Source organism: Trachypithecus francoisi, unplaced genomic scaffold (assembly GCF_009764315.1).
Source record: "Trachypithecus francoisi isolate TF-2019V2 unplaced genomic scaffold, Tfra_2.0 Lachesis_group0, whole genome shotgun sequence".
Classification (NCBI taxonomy): Eukaryota; Metazoa; Chordata; class Mammalia; order Primates; family Cercopithecidae; genus Trachypithecus; species Trachypithecus francoisi.
The window spans coordinates 26,761,343-26,775,688 of NW_022681453.1; the positions used below are offsets into that span (position 1 = coordinate 26,761,343).

The window sequence follows — 14,346 nt, forward strand, 5'->3', positions numbered from 1 at the left end:
AAGCCAGGCAGATGTGAGTTCAGATAAAATGGGGGTAATGACAGTCTTGGGGGATTAAATGAGAGAATTCATATAAAGTGCTGAGCACAGTTCCTGGCACAGGCAATGAGCACAGCTCTCATTACCCTTGTCACAGATGTTTAAAATGGAAAATGAGGTTCAGCAAGTTGCCCAGGCTTATGACAAATAAGTGGCAGAGCTGGGGCTTGAATCCAGGTCTGGGCCACAGAATTAGCTCTGGTCTCCCCACCCCACTACCCCAGCAGGACCAGAGCTGAGCAGTTCACCTGGGATTTTAGCAACATAGAATCACAGGAAGAATATTCCTGCCTTTCCCGTAAAAATGCTGTTTTGGACACAGAACATTATGTAATTAATGTCCTTTCTCGGGCAGATTTGAGCTCTGATTCCTCTTGGCGTTTTATGTTAAAAAGAAGTTTTTCTTTTCTGGCAAGCCTGCATGATTGCTAATAACAGTGTAGCAAAATAATTTTTGCTACAGCAAGGAAAAGAATTTTTCCTCAATCATCATGAGTTCTTAGCTGGGACGAACCCCTGTAACAAAAGACAGATTGAGGAGAAAAACAGTTTAGGGACGCGTGCCATGCATATCACATGGCAGCAACTTCAGTGAAAAGTAACTCAAAGCGGTGGCTTAGAACTCTGGCTTATATAACATCTTCAACAAAGAACAATAAATCTGTGGAGAAATGACAGGACAAAGGTAAGCAGTTTTGGGCTTCCAAGAGCTGGAAGCTTGGGAAGGTAAATATATGGGAGGAAACCGCTGGAGTGAGGTTTCCTTGCAGATTCCTCTGGTGCCGTCTCTGAGCTGATAAGAGTCTAGAGTTGTCTCCAGTAAAGGTGAATTTTTATCCTGCCTTTAGGCAGATAAGGGGGAGGGTGGAGGGAGTTTTCCTGTGTTTGCTGCTTCTTAATTGCCTTCAACTCTAATCTGATGTCAAAGAGGATACTTTGGGGGACATATCCTTTGACAGCTACTATAGGTTGAGTTCTTACTATATTCCAGGCCTAGTACTCATTGCTTTACAAACAAACTCTCATTTAATTCAGAAAACCCTGTGGAGTAAGTACTTTGAGACCTATTTTACAGTTTAGGAACCGAAGCACAGTTTTTCCTAAAATTACTGCTAGTGGGCGGTGGAGACAGGATTTGAAGCTAGGTTTTGGAATTTTTCTGGCTTTTGTCCGTTTTTTTTTTTTTTTTTTGAGACGGAGTCTTGCTCTGTTGCCAGGCTGGGGTGTAGTGGCACAATCTTGGCTTACAGCAAGCTCTGTGTTCCAAGTTCAAGCGATTCTCCTGCCTCAGCCTCCTGAGTAGCTGGGACTACAGGCACGTGCCACCACACCTGGCTAATTTTTTATATTTTAGTAGAGATGGGGTTTCACCATGTTGGCCAGGATGGTCTTGATCTCCTGACCTCGTGATCCGCTTGCCTCGACCTCCCAAAGTGTTGGGATTACAGGCATGAGCCACTGTGCCCAGCCTGGTTTTCGTCTTTTTTTGGCCATGGGATCTGTGTTTAAATGGAAATACGTGGAAACAAACGTTGAGCTGCTCTAATTAAAGTTGAGAAAAGTGGTGATGAGGGCAAGGAGATTATAAATGACTTGGTGTCACCCCCCACTTCCCCCATGAAGCAAAATCTGAAAATCACTGAATTGTTCTGCTTTCTATGACTCCATGTTTATAGACAAAGATTGGATTTCCTTTTTTGCCTTGCCTTCTGGGAGGCTCAGGCCTTCTTTGTTATACTCAGTCATGCTAATTATCTTCAAACTGGAGTTCTGGACGAGGAGCAGTGGCTCGCGCCTGTAATCCCAGCACTTCGGGAGGCCCAGGTGGGCGGATCACTTGAGATCAGGAGTTCAAGACCAGCTGGCCAACATGGCAAAACCCCGTCTCTACTAAAAATACAAAAATTAGCTGGGCATGGTGGCACATGCCCGTAATCCCAGCTACTCATCAGGCTGAGGCACGAGAATCGCTTGAACTTGGGAGGTGGAGGTTGCAGCTGCATTCCAGCCTGGGCAACAGAGTGAGACTCTGTTGCAACAAAACAAAACAAAAGAAAAACCAAAACAAATTGGAGTTCTGGAATAATTTTCTCTTTCCCATCTCCCCATTACAAAGCCCTTCTTTTACTCTGACCACCCTTTAATCAGGAACACTGGGCTGGCATGGTGGCTCACACCTGTAATCCCAGCACTTTGGGAGGCTGAGGTGGGAGGATTGCTTGAGTCCAGGAGTTCGAAACCAGCCTGGGTGACAGGTGTGGTGGTGTGCACCTGTAGTTCCAGCTACTTGGGAGGCTGAGGCAGGAGGATTGGTTGAGCCTAGGAGTTGGAGGTTACAGTGAGCCATGATCATTCCACTGCTCTCCAGCCAGGGCAGCAGAGTGAGAACTTGTCAAAAAAAAAAAAAAAAAATCAAGAACCCTGAACCAGCACTCATAATTTACAGTTGCCGCAGGCTGTGATTTAATGATTAAGACAAGTGACTGACTCGGAGGCAGCGGGCTGGCCAGTGTTTGTGTTGGGGAGAGTGCTTTCAGCATCCCTGGATATGCCAGTCTGCCTGTGCCCCAGCAGAGGGCCTGTGTCCCCACAGCTCTCTCCCTTTGCGGGGCATGCCTGAGGTTGGCTTTGCAGGGGGAGTGAGCATTTTAGGTTGGACAACGAGAAGGTTGAGCTTAGGTGCCCTGATTCCATGGGAAGCCTTCCTTGGAGGAGGGAGCCCTGGCTCACTTAGCTATTGTCAGTCAACTGGGGAACATGACTGGGCTTCTTCACTGGGTAGTCCTGCTCATCTCTCTATAAGGTCCTTTCTAGGAAGTAGATGAGTACATTTAATGAAAGGGCTAGCTTTGGAAAACAAGCCCAGCCCCATGTCCTCCTCTCTGGATGAGTGTCAGCTAAAAATCAACTCAAAAAATCTCCTTGCTGTGGACTGAAGATTTGTCTCCCCCTAATTCATATGTCAAACCCTCATCCCCAGTGGCATGGTATTTGGAGATGCGGCCTTTGGAGGTAATCAGGGTTAGTTGAGGTCATGAGGATGGGGCCTTCACAATGAGATTAGTGTCCTTATAAAAAAGACACCAGAGAGGCTTGCTCTCTCTTTTCCCTCTTCCTCAATGTGAGGACACAGTGAGAAGGTGATCATCTGCAAGCCAGAAAGACAGCCCTCACCAGAAACTAACCATGAGGGCACCTTGATCTTAGACTTCTAAGCCTCCAGAACTGTGAGAAAATAAATTTCTGGCTGGGCGTGGTGACTCACGCCTGTCATTCTAGCACCTGGGGAGGCCGAAGCCGGTGGATCACCTGAAGTCAGGAGTTCGACACCAGCCTGGGCAACATGGTGAAACCCTGTCTCTACTAAAAATACAAAAATTATCTGGGCATGGTGGCAGGCACCTGTAATTCTAGCTACTTGGGAGGCTGAGGCAGGAGAATTGCTTGAACCTGGGAGGTGGAGGTTGCAGTGAGCCGAGATTGTGCCACTGTACTCCAGCCTAGGTGACAGAGCAAGACAGTCTCAAAAAAAAAAAAAAAAAAAAAGGAAAAAAGAAAAAAAGAAAATAGATTTCTGTTGTTTAAGCCACCCAGTCTATGGGATTCCGTTATGGCAGCCTGAGCTGACTAGGACATCCAGACAGGAGGAGATTAAGGCAATTAGTTCTGTTCTTCTGAAGTCCAGCAGGCGGGGGCACTGTAAGGCAAGAAACTAGCAGGGGTGAGGTGGTTGTTGGTTTAGTGGGTCTTTGGAGGCACTGAAAGATCAAATTGTTTAGGTTACTGCTCAGCGATAGGAATGCAAGGAATCCCTTCACAATGGGAGATCCTGACCTTTTTTTTTTTCAGAAGGAGTCTTACTCTGTCACACAGTGTGGAGTGCAGTGGCATGATCTCTGCAACCTCTACCTCCCGGGCTTAAGCGATTGTCCTGCCTCAGCCACCAAGCAGCTGGGACTACAGGCGTGTGCCACCATACTCAGCTAATTTTTGTATTTTTAGTAGAGATGGGGTTTCACCATGTTGGCCAGGCTGGTCTCGTACCCTGACCTCAGGTAATCCGCCTGCCCCAGCCTCCCAAAGTGCTGGGATTACAGGTGTGAGCCACTGTCCTCGGCCGAGTCTGTTTTTATAGCGCGGAGGTTAAATATTTCAAGTTCAGACAGACAAATGGCAGATAAAGTAGGTCCCTGAATCCCATGGCGCATGGTCAGGCTGGTACGGGGCCTCCCAGGAGCACTTTACAGGAACAAGGCCTGGCTGTAGTGGAAAGAATGCAGACTCTAGCCGGGTGCAGTGGCTCACGCCTGTAATCCCAGCACTTTGGGAGGCGGAGGCGGGCGGATCACGAGATCAGGAGATTGAGACCATCCTGACTAACACAGTGAAACTCCGTCTCTACTAAAAATACAAAAATTAGCTGGGCGTGGTGGTGGGCGAGGTGGCAGGCGCCTGTAATCCCAGCTACTCAGGAGGCTGAGGCAGGAGAATGGCGTGAACTGGGGAGGTGGAGCTTGCAGTGAGCCGAGATCAGGCCACTGCACTCCACCCTGGGTGACAGAGCGAGACTCCGACTCAAAAAAAAAAAAAAAAAAAAAAAGAAGCAGGTTCTGCAGACAGGTCGCTTTGGGTGAGAATCGCATCTCTCCCAGGGCATTGCCTTATGTTTTCTGGCAAGGGCCTTCACTTACCTGAGTCCAGGTGTCTTCATCTGCAGAGTAGGGAGGAAGACACCTTATTGTCAAGGGTGCTGACATTGCTGGCCCCTATGAATGCAGTCATCATTACTGACATCCATTCCCAACTTTCTGGGCCACCTAACTATTTTCAGGGCCCTGGATAAAGGTGAGCAGAATCAGACAGGGTCCCACCCTCACATGGTTTGGAGTCAGTATAGTCTCAAGTGTGGTGAGGCTGCTCTGCCACAGCTCCTGTGGTCTGAGGACTCCAGTGACACACACACTGCAGGACCAGGGATGGAGGGTCCCTTCATGTCCTAAGATCAGCCCTCTCTCCCAGATTTTGTGTTTAGTGCTGGTTTGCCATTGACAGGTTTGCATTCTGCAAACCCAAACCAGGACCCGTGGTCTGGTGCGTGTGAGAGAGTGTGGCCCCTACAAGAACAGGGGTTGCTGTCTTGGCTCCCTGTTTAAGGAGAGGTCTGAAGTCAGAGCTGCTGCAGCAGCCTTTTGCTTCTCCATGGTCTCCAGGCTTGGGTGATGGCCTCATTATCAGCCTTCAGGGATGATCTGACTCTCTAGACACTCCTGTGGTGTGCAGGAGCCACGCGGCTCTGATGCAGCTCCTGCCGGTGTGATGCCAGTGAGGCCCAGGTGTATTGATGAATGCCCAAGAGGGCAGATGAGGGCTTCCCACCAAATGGACATCTGTGGGTCAGGGTGGAGACCGTGGAGGAAGGAGGCAGGTGGCGCCTTCTCTGGTTGCTATGGGCTGGACCTGGGAGAAGGCTAGGTGTATTGCAGAGGGAGAAGGGGTTTCTCATTCATTCATTCAACAAACACTTCCTGAGCACCCTTCTCTAGGCCCTGTGCACTAGGGATTCAGAGTAAACAAGACAGATAAGAATCTCTGCCCTCATGGAGCTGACATTATCATTAGGAGGGACACACGAGATAAATCAGTAAAATATAGAATATATTCAATGGTGATAAATGGTAAAGGGATAAAGAAGGCAAGGCAGGCAGGGGAAGACTGTAGAAGTTGAGATTTTAGATGGGGTGGCTAAAGGGGACCTCATTTAGAAGAAGCATGATGAAAGACCTGAAGAAAGTGAGGGAGTGGGCTGTGGGTCTTGGAGGGAAGGATACTCCTGGCTGGGGAAGAGCAGGTGGAAAGGCATGGAGATGGGGCATGCCTGGAGAGGGTAGGAGGCCAGCACAACTGGGACTGTGTGAGCGAGCGGGAGAGTGCAGGAAGGAGGTCGGAGGCGAAGAGGGAGCTGGACTTGCAGGACCACCTGGAATGCAGGAGAGACTCCACTGTGAGCCCAGGGAGGGCTCTGTGCAGAGTCACAAGTTCTGCCTTAGCCTGGAAGAAGATCATTTTGGCTCCTCTGTTGAGAACAGGGTGTGGAGACAAGGCCAGCAGGGGACACCAGTTGGGAGGAGGCCACTGCAGTCAGCAGATGAGGGGGAGGCACTGCACCTTTGTTCTCCACTGTGCCCCAGCCCATGGCATGCTTCCCGGCATGGAGCAGGCACTTAATGAATATTTGTTGAATGATGTGTGCATTAGTGATGTCCAAGTACCAGTTTTCAGACTCATGCTAGGTAGGCTATATGGGGAAGGTACAGAAAAACAGATCCTAGGCATTGCAGCTGGGGATCCTGATCCAATAGGCTTCTGATGGGAAAGTTGAATCTGGATTTTTAGCACAGCCTGCAGGTAATTTTGGACAGGCAGGGACTGGCTTTCTCTGTCAGTTAGGGATGATTTTGGTTGCAAGTAACAGAGACTGACCAACAATGGTTTAAACAAAGAGGGATTTATTTTATTTACAAGAATTATGGAGAAGGATGGTGGTGGGCATTGGCTTGGTGAAATAATGATAGGGTCAATGACTCTGTGATTCTCTTGGCCTTTTTCTCATGGTAGCAAAGTGGCTGCTGTGGCTCCAGGCATCGCACCCTCAATCAAAGCAGAAAGAAGAAGGCCAGGGAGATGTTAGCCATGCCTGTGTCTTTTATCAGAAAAGCACACGCTTTCCCAGAAGCTCCTGTAGACTTCCTCTTCAATTTCATTGGCTACACCGAATCACATAGCCATTCTATACTGCAAAGGAGACTGGAACAGTGAGAATCTGGGTTTACAGCCTCCACAGTTGGAGTGGCTGGAGATATGGAGTTGGGATGACCCCTGAAGCATGAACCAAGGTCTTCTGCACGGCTGCCCTGGAGGGCGTGGCGCTTGAGGTCCCTTCTACTTCTGGGGCTTCACCGAAAGACTTGTTGCCTCCATGGAGCACCTCTGGGGACCACCGGGTAAAGCCCCAGGCATTCCCTTGGGGACCCCTCATCTATCTGAGACCCTCTGTCTTGCTTCTCTTCACATGTCTGAACAACACATGGACCCGAGGGCTGCTTCTTTGGGGATGTGGTGATCTTTATTTTAGGGATTGTGCATCTTCAGCGTAACCCTCACCTGGCATACATTAAACAGCATAACCACATTCTCAGCACGCCAGTCACATTCAGGAGCCTCTTTGAGCTCGACTTTATACGCACACAGGCGGAATATCTGCATTTACAGCCCTGTGCTGGCAGCACACACAGGAAAAGCACAACTTCAGTCACCCTCAAACCACCCAGTTTTGAGTAAGACCAGGACAATCCCTTTCCTCCGGCAGTCCCACGTTTGCTTCCAGGAATCAGACAGCATGCCAGTGGCAGCTCTTTGTGGCAGTTCTGGGGGAAGTGAAAGGAGATGCTATTCCAGCACTGCTCTGTCACCTTAGAAGATGGGTTTAGGAAGCCAGAGGCAGGGATTTCAGGGGAAAAGAACAGGCCTGGTTTATTCTCTAATTCTTTAAAAATGGGATAGGAGCAAACGGTTAAAATAAGTGGGTCTCACATACGAAACGCCTTCTGAAGAAGAAAAATGGGTGAATTCACTGGAGTTGGCCCAGTTAGGGGTTGGGTCTCAGGTGACAGAGACCTGGGATTCAGACTCAAAGGGGCCAGTCCATAAAGGCGGCAGTGGGGTCTTCAAACCACTGTTTCTATTCCAGAAGCCTATTGGAAATCATTGTATATTTGCTTTCCTTAAGACTGCAGGAAAAAGTAAAAAAAAAAAAAAATTCTTTTTTTTTTGGCTAGAATTGCATCATAACAGTGTGGTCACACTGGTAAGAAATGCAGATTGGCAATCACATACATCTCTGATTAAAACAACACTCACATAACCAACACAATTTGCTAGGCCAAAGTCTTCATGGAGAATTCCTGGGGGTGGGAGTCTGGGGTGGGGTGGATAAGGAAGAAAACCTGGGGTTGCAGAGGTGGGGTGGGAATCCCTGGGGCATCAGTCCATGGGAGATGGGGGCCAGCGATGGCTTCAGGCGTGATATTTCTAATACATACCAGCCCTGGGCACTCACGCCCTGCTGCTCACAGCATGGTCCTCACACCGGCAGCCTCCGCCTCACCTGGGAGCTTGTTAGAAATGCAGGATCTCAGCCCCCACCCCAGATCTACTGAGTTAGAAGCTGTATTTAACAAGATCCCCAGTGATTTGTATGCACAATCAAGTTTATGAGGCACTGCTGCAGACTTCTGGGCGCAGGAATGTGGCAGCCCTGGCTAGGTGTGGTTAGAAGGCCTGGACCGGGTGGGGGTGGGGGTGGGGGTGGGGTGGTGGTGGGCGCTGTGCGGAGGGGATGATGAAAGCATGGGTGAGGGGAGAAGACCCTAAACAGCTGTCTTTGTTAGTGTCCTCCCACCTGGTCAGGATGGCAGCAACAAGGCCACCTGCGGTCTGCCCTGCCCGTCCTCCCCTCAGTGCTTTGGAGGCGGGTGTCCTTGAAGCTAAGCTCTGCTGGCTGCAGGTAAAATCACAGGTGGGGGAGTTCTCTGAGACCTAGGAGCTGGGTTCGTGGAGAAGCGGGGCCCTGGGGAGCCTTGGAGAGTCCTGGTGGGAAGGCCCGGGAAGAACAGAAGGCTTATCAAGCCAGAGGGCTGCCTCTTCCTCCTCAATTCTGCCAGAGAAACCCCCTGTGCTGGGCTCCAAACTCCCTGCAGGGAGGGATGCAAGTTTTCCCTCTTGGAGCAGAAGGTCTGGGTGCTTGGAAGGAAAAGCCTAGGAGCTTAGGGGCGCTGGCCTCCCAGGGAGAGCCAGGCCCTCTGGGGTGACGCATTTCTACAGAAGCAGGTGGGAACATCACAGACGTCCCAAGGCCTGGGGCTCAGGGCTGCCAGGTGCAGAAGGGCTGGAGGAGGGTGTCCAGGCCAGGATGGGTGGTGGCCTGAGCCTGGCAGCCGGCCCTACAGCGCTCTCTCTTCGCTGGTCAGTGTGGCAATTCTCCGCAGGTTTTCCTTGACTTTAATAAACTCCGGGGCGTGATCCTCTTCCTTCTCCGGTGGTTTTTCCAGCTGAAGGAGGGAGAAGCAGAGGGGTGAAGGGGGTGGAGCTAGGGGGATTCCTACTCTGAAAACCTATGGAGTTTGGACCAAGGGCCCACTCAGTGGGGAAACAGAACCAACCTGAGGATGAGTTTTGCTGCCAGCCTGGTAGCTGGGACACAGAGCACGAGACTGAGTTCTCCTTGTGAAGCCTGGTTCAAATCACTCACCCGCTCTGGGCCTCAGGTTCCCCATCTCTAAAACAGGAATGCCATCTGGCACGCAAGACAGTTGTAAGAATGAAATCAGAACCAGCGTGCAGTACGTTGGGACAGTGAGGAAGCTGACGTTCAGAGACGGGAAGCCACTCACCCTAAGGACCTAGCAAAGTGAATGGCAGAGGGAGGACTCAGGCCAGGCGTGGACTCTTAGTCCAGTGCTCTGTCTGCTGATCCTCTTCCCTCTTACTGGTTGTGGCCACAGCAGAGCTCCTCCCTGGAGGACAGCCCTGGAGGATGCGTGATCCTGGCTGGGTGCCCATCACCCACCTGGTTCAGCCTCTGCTGCCGTCTCAGCAGCTCCTGCTCAAAAGGGCACTGCAGCCGCTTGGCTTCCAGCTCCTCCTTCTTCTTCTTGATGAGCTGGTTCCGACGACGGTGCTCCAGGACGCGCTGCAGCTCTGGCTTGCTGTCCACACCAAGGCCCCTGGGGTGGGGAAGGGGGAGCTGTCAGGAGACCATCACCTTCCCGCTTCCCCCAGCCTCAGGGCTGCTTCCTGCGGTGACACCAACCCCCAATATTATCTTGTGCAATCCTCCCTGTAGCCTTGGAGGTGGACCCATTACTGTCCCATTTTACCGAGACAGAAACTGAGGCTGCTAGGGCTGAAGATACCAGTGCAGGTCACAGCTACAGATGGGCCAGATGAGGATTTGAACCCAGGCCTGTCTGACTTCAGAGACCAAGTTTTATGTTATTTCTGGTTATTTTCTTAGGATACTTTTCTAAAGGTATAATTGCCGGGTCAGGCTCCTTGAAAAGATTTGAGGTACATATATCTATCTGTGCCTGAGAAAGGTTATCCAGTGTATCCTCCTGTGAACAGTGTACAAGAGCTTCTATTTCTCCCCACCATCACCAGCCAATCTTTTTATATTTGAGAATCTGGTAGGCAAGAAGTAATCTCTGTTTTTCATTTGTTTCTTTATTAGTCACATGGAACAACATTTGATATGTTTACCAGCCATTTGCATTTCTTCTTTTGTGAATTAACTGTATTATCACTATTATTTTTACAGACAAGGACTTTCTCTGTTGCCTAGACTGGAGTGCAGTGGTGCAATCATAGCCCACTGCAGCCTTGAACTCCTGGGATCAAGTGATCCTCCTGCCTCGCCCTCCCAAAGTTTTGGGATTACAGGTGTGAGCCACCACGTCTGGCTGACTGTATTACTTTTTATTCATCTTTTCCTTGTGGATTTTAAGAGATCTGAATATATTAATTTTTTTCTGTATACGTGAGTTTTAAAAATAAAATTTATTTATATTATAAATTCTCTGATTTGTCTTTAAGCTTTTGTTTTTGATTGTGGTGATGTTTTTTGATATTAAAGGGATGAATCTAAAAGCCACTCAGAGAAAATGCTCATATTATAATACTAATTGAAAACAAAAACAAAAGCGACTCAGTGTACAAAATGATAACTGCTAGGATATTAGTCACATAGCTGAAAACAAGAATAGAAATCACAATCGGCTCTAATACCAGAATCAGCCAGCAGAGGGAGCTCTGAAAGCAACGCTGGGCTGGTGCTATTATTGGTGAGCAGGAGTATTTCCCAGTCCTCCCAGAGGACGCTCAGCCTTCCTCTTCTCCAATTCACATCCCATCAATTGCCCCATCCCACCCCTGCCGCCTCCCAGATGCCCCTCTGGCTCGTCTCTGTCATTGCATACCACGGCCTGCCATGAAAGAGACAGCCACCATCCTGGGCCTCTGCAACACTCCTGCCCCCTTCAGTATTGTGAGCTCCCCCACCCCCCCAAACCTCACCAGACAGGCCCATCACACCCTGTGCCCCTGCTGTAGACCCTTCCTTAGTCCATCTTTCTGCCCTGGCCTGCACCACACAATTGATGCCCCAGGCACAGTGAGTGACTCCTATTTCCTGTTCATTTGCATATGAGGTTCCCTCTGCCATCCACACCCACCTCCGGGCCTGGCTGACTCCAGTCCCCCTTCAGGTCATAGCTGAGGCAGCACTGCTCCTGTGAAGTCATTTTAGACCCCTCTCGGGTTCCTCCTCTGGGGTCTCAGGCCTATTAATACCCTCATCAATGCACCCATCCTACTGCCTGGCTATGCACCCGTCCCTGTCTGTGAGGACGGGAACTGGGTCCCATTCATTCTTGTATCCCAGGTCTGGGCTCAGTGCCCAGCACATAGTAGGTACTCAGTAAGTGTATCTGGAGTGTGGGCATGAAGCGGGTGGCTGGGCAAGAGAACAGGGTTTTTTGGGTTCCTCTGGTTCCCAGGGCCCACTGGGGATGGGGTCTTTACAGGTTTTGCTGGTGATCATGAGGGGCACCCTCAATCTTCCTCAGTCTCCAGGAGCCCCAGGATAGTAGCCAGCTCTGCTTTCCTCCAGGGGCACCTTCCCCATCCCCCACAGGCCCAGGTGCTTGATGGGCCCAGGCAGCAGGGCTTCATCCCTACCTTCTGTGGTTCATGAGCAGCTCCCGGTGGAGCTCCTGGTGACTCCGAGAGGCCTTCACGGGGTTCAGCAGCTTCTTGGGCTTGATGAGCTCCGGATTCCACTCTCTGTATTCTGGCCGGGCCATCAGGCCCCCGATGTCCGCCCGCTCCCTTTGGATCTCCGAGTACATGGCGGCTGTGGAGATGGGCAGAGGAGTAGCTCAGAGCTGAGCCTGTAATCTCACCCTGCCCCACGGGGCACAGTTGAAGGGCAAGGTTTTCACGTCACAGGGACCTTGGCCACCTGCTACTGCGCATACCTGGGCAAGCTACCTGACTTTCTGAGCCTTAGTTTCTTCACTTATAAAGTGGAAATCATAATGGAACGCATGCACAGGGCTGTGAGAACTGGAGATGATGTTTGCGACATCTCTGGAGTATAGAAGTAAAGTGATAATGGGTCACAAAATATGGGTTGACACATGCATACTTTTTGGCCTGACTTTGCAAACAACGGTTTTCTCCCACTATAAAAGGAATTGTGTTTGAGTTTCTGTTTTTCAATGAGCTCATAACAGAAAAGGAAAACATATTTAAAAAGAGTAATATGTACTTGTTAAAAACAATTTGGGTAAATGCAGTGATAAAAAGAAAGTATTACCCTTTATTACCTAGCTCTATTCACAGTTCCAAATTCATTGTGGAACTGTTCAGCTTTTCATTTTCTTCACATCAAAGAGGAGAGTATGAAATTCAGAGACTGCTGTGTCCCTCATAGCAAAGGGATGGTTGTCAAATGTTTGGCTACTCAATGGCCCTACTTCTACCACAGCAGTTTGAAATCTGTCAGTTTACTTAAAAATGAGACACAAGGGCTCCCTCTTCTACAAACTGGCTCCTTATCCTTGAAATGCCCAAAAGCAAGTACAACAGAGAGAGAGAGAGAGAGACAGAGAGAGACTGACTTAAAAAAATAAAGGCCTCAAAGGTATAGACACTGCCTGGCCATTAGCTGCTTATAGGAATTTCAACGAAAATTTAGACTTTAGCTCTGCTCCCTTCATGAGTCTAGCTTTGCAGAGGTTGAGCTCCTAGTATTTGCCAGGCCCTGACAGTTGGCAGTGTCCGGTCTGGTATGCAGTAGGTGATCAATACACATTTGTTGGTAATTGCCAATACAACGTTTGAAGTTTTCTTTGGTCTTGGGAAACCAGTGCCCTGTGGCATGTGGTTTTCATGTGGCAACTGAGGGAGTGTGTCCCCACCTCAAACACCAGGCTTCAGCCCCCGCTTGAGGGCCACCATGTTGCCTGTGGACAGACTTTCATTTCCTCCCCCACACTGGGAAGGGGATGAGAACCATTCTTTGTCCGAATACAGTTTCATGGATGAACAGGGATGTGTGAAAACCTGGAAGTGGCAAACAGCTTGTTGGGGTCAGAACATACAGAGGAGGAGGTTTGACAGGGTGCACATTGAAAGGTGACATATCAGGAATCTATGCATCAAACTGGAGACTGTACTTTGCAATGGTGGCCACCAGACCCGTGTTGGGCATTTCTATGATGATCCATCACAGGCTGCTGTTAGGAGGAGCAAGTAAGACCACATATGTAAAGGTGCTGTGTAATCTGGAACAAGTGTTAATTATTATAAGGTATTTTGGATGTAGCCAGGCGAAGTGTCAGAGCATAGACATGTTAATTTTTCTTCTCGAATTCATATTCTCAGAACCATTTCTAAAATGAGAATTCTTATTAACTTCCCTTTTCTTTCCTCAACTTTTTTGTAAGGCTGTTTGCTTTCAGGTTACATCCTTCCTAATTTTTTGGTCCTTAAAAAGTGATCATAATAGTATTTAGAGTTACTTTAAAATGGGCATTTGACAAAATACATACTTGGCTGTATCAGCTCCCCTTTCTGTTTTTAGTGTGGATATTTTCTTGTCTGTAGGATCAAGCTCTCTGGGTGCCAATGCATTAGAATACCTGGATTCAGATTGGAGCTTTGAGATCTTCTCTCTTTTGCTGACTATTCCTATTGTCAAGTGTCACCCATCCTTTGACTGAGTAATTCTCAGCTACGCTCTTTCCTTCCCATGACCTCAGTTCTCTTCCTGTTCAGCTTATGCCACACTTTAATAACTACTTTGGCTCCCTGGCTATTCACTTGTTCTTAGTCCCTCTGCTCCCCATAAATCTTCCAGAGCTGCTTGCTTTTCATCAGCCACACCATCCTTAAAAAACTCACCGTATGTTGCCAAAGTGATAAGGTAGGAAATAGAATAAGTTGGATAACTTTAGGAAAGGAGATGGCAGCCTTAATATTTGCATAGATAAAGCCATATACCCAGAATTCTCACATGGATGAACAGAAACACATTTGGAGCTGAGAGAGTTCAACAATGTGGCCAGATACAAAATAAGTACACAAAATCAAGAGCTCCTGCGTAATGGCAATGACCACTGAGAAAGTGCGTAATGATAAAAATAGTCATACATTCCACAAATGTTCGAGTTCCTGTGATTTTCCTGG

The 14,346-nt window shown here is 48.9% G+C and overlaps 1 protein-coding gene across 5 annotated transcripts in view; it reads right to left on the minus strand.

Moving 5' to 3' along the window:
• Positions 1-6,525: 6,525 nt before the first annotated feature.
• FAM107A (family with sequence similarity 107 member A) overlaps positions 6,526-14,346 on the minus strand; it is a 65,703-nt gene continuing 57,882 nt past the window's right edge. For 4 of the 5 annotated variants that reach the window (XM_033210284.1, XM_033210283.1, XM_033210285.1 and 1 more), the window contains 3 exons: positions 11,833-12,007; positions 9,665-9,821; positions 6,526-9,146 (listed from right to left, as the gene is read on the minus strand). In XM_033210284.1, the coding sequence (XP_033066175.1) occupies positions 9,039-9,146; positions 9,665-9,821; positions 11,833-12,007 (440 nt within the window). In that variant the 3' untranslated portion in view covers positions 6,526-9,038. Of the gene's footprint in view, positions 9,147-9,257; positions 9,392-9,664; positions 9,822-11,832; positions 12,008-14,346 lie in introns of all 5 variants that reach the window. The other variant, XR_004436917.1, reaches the window with a different exon arrangement.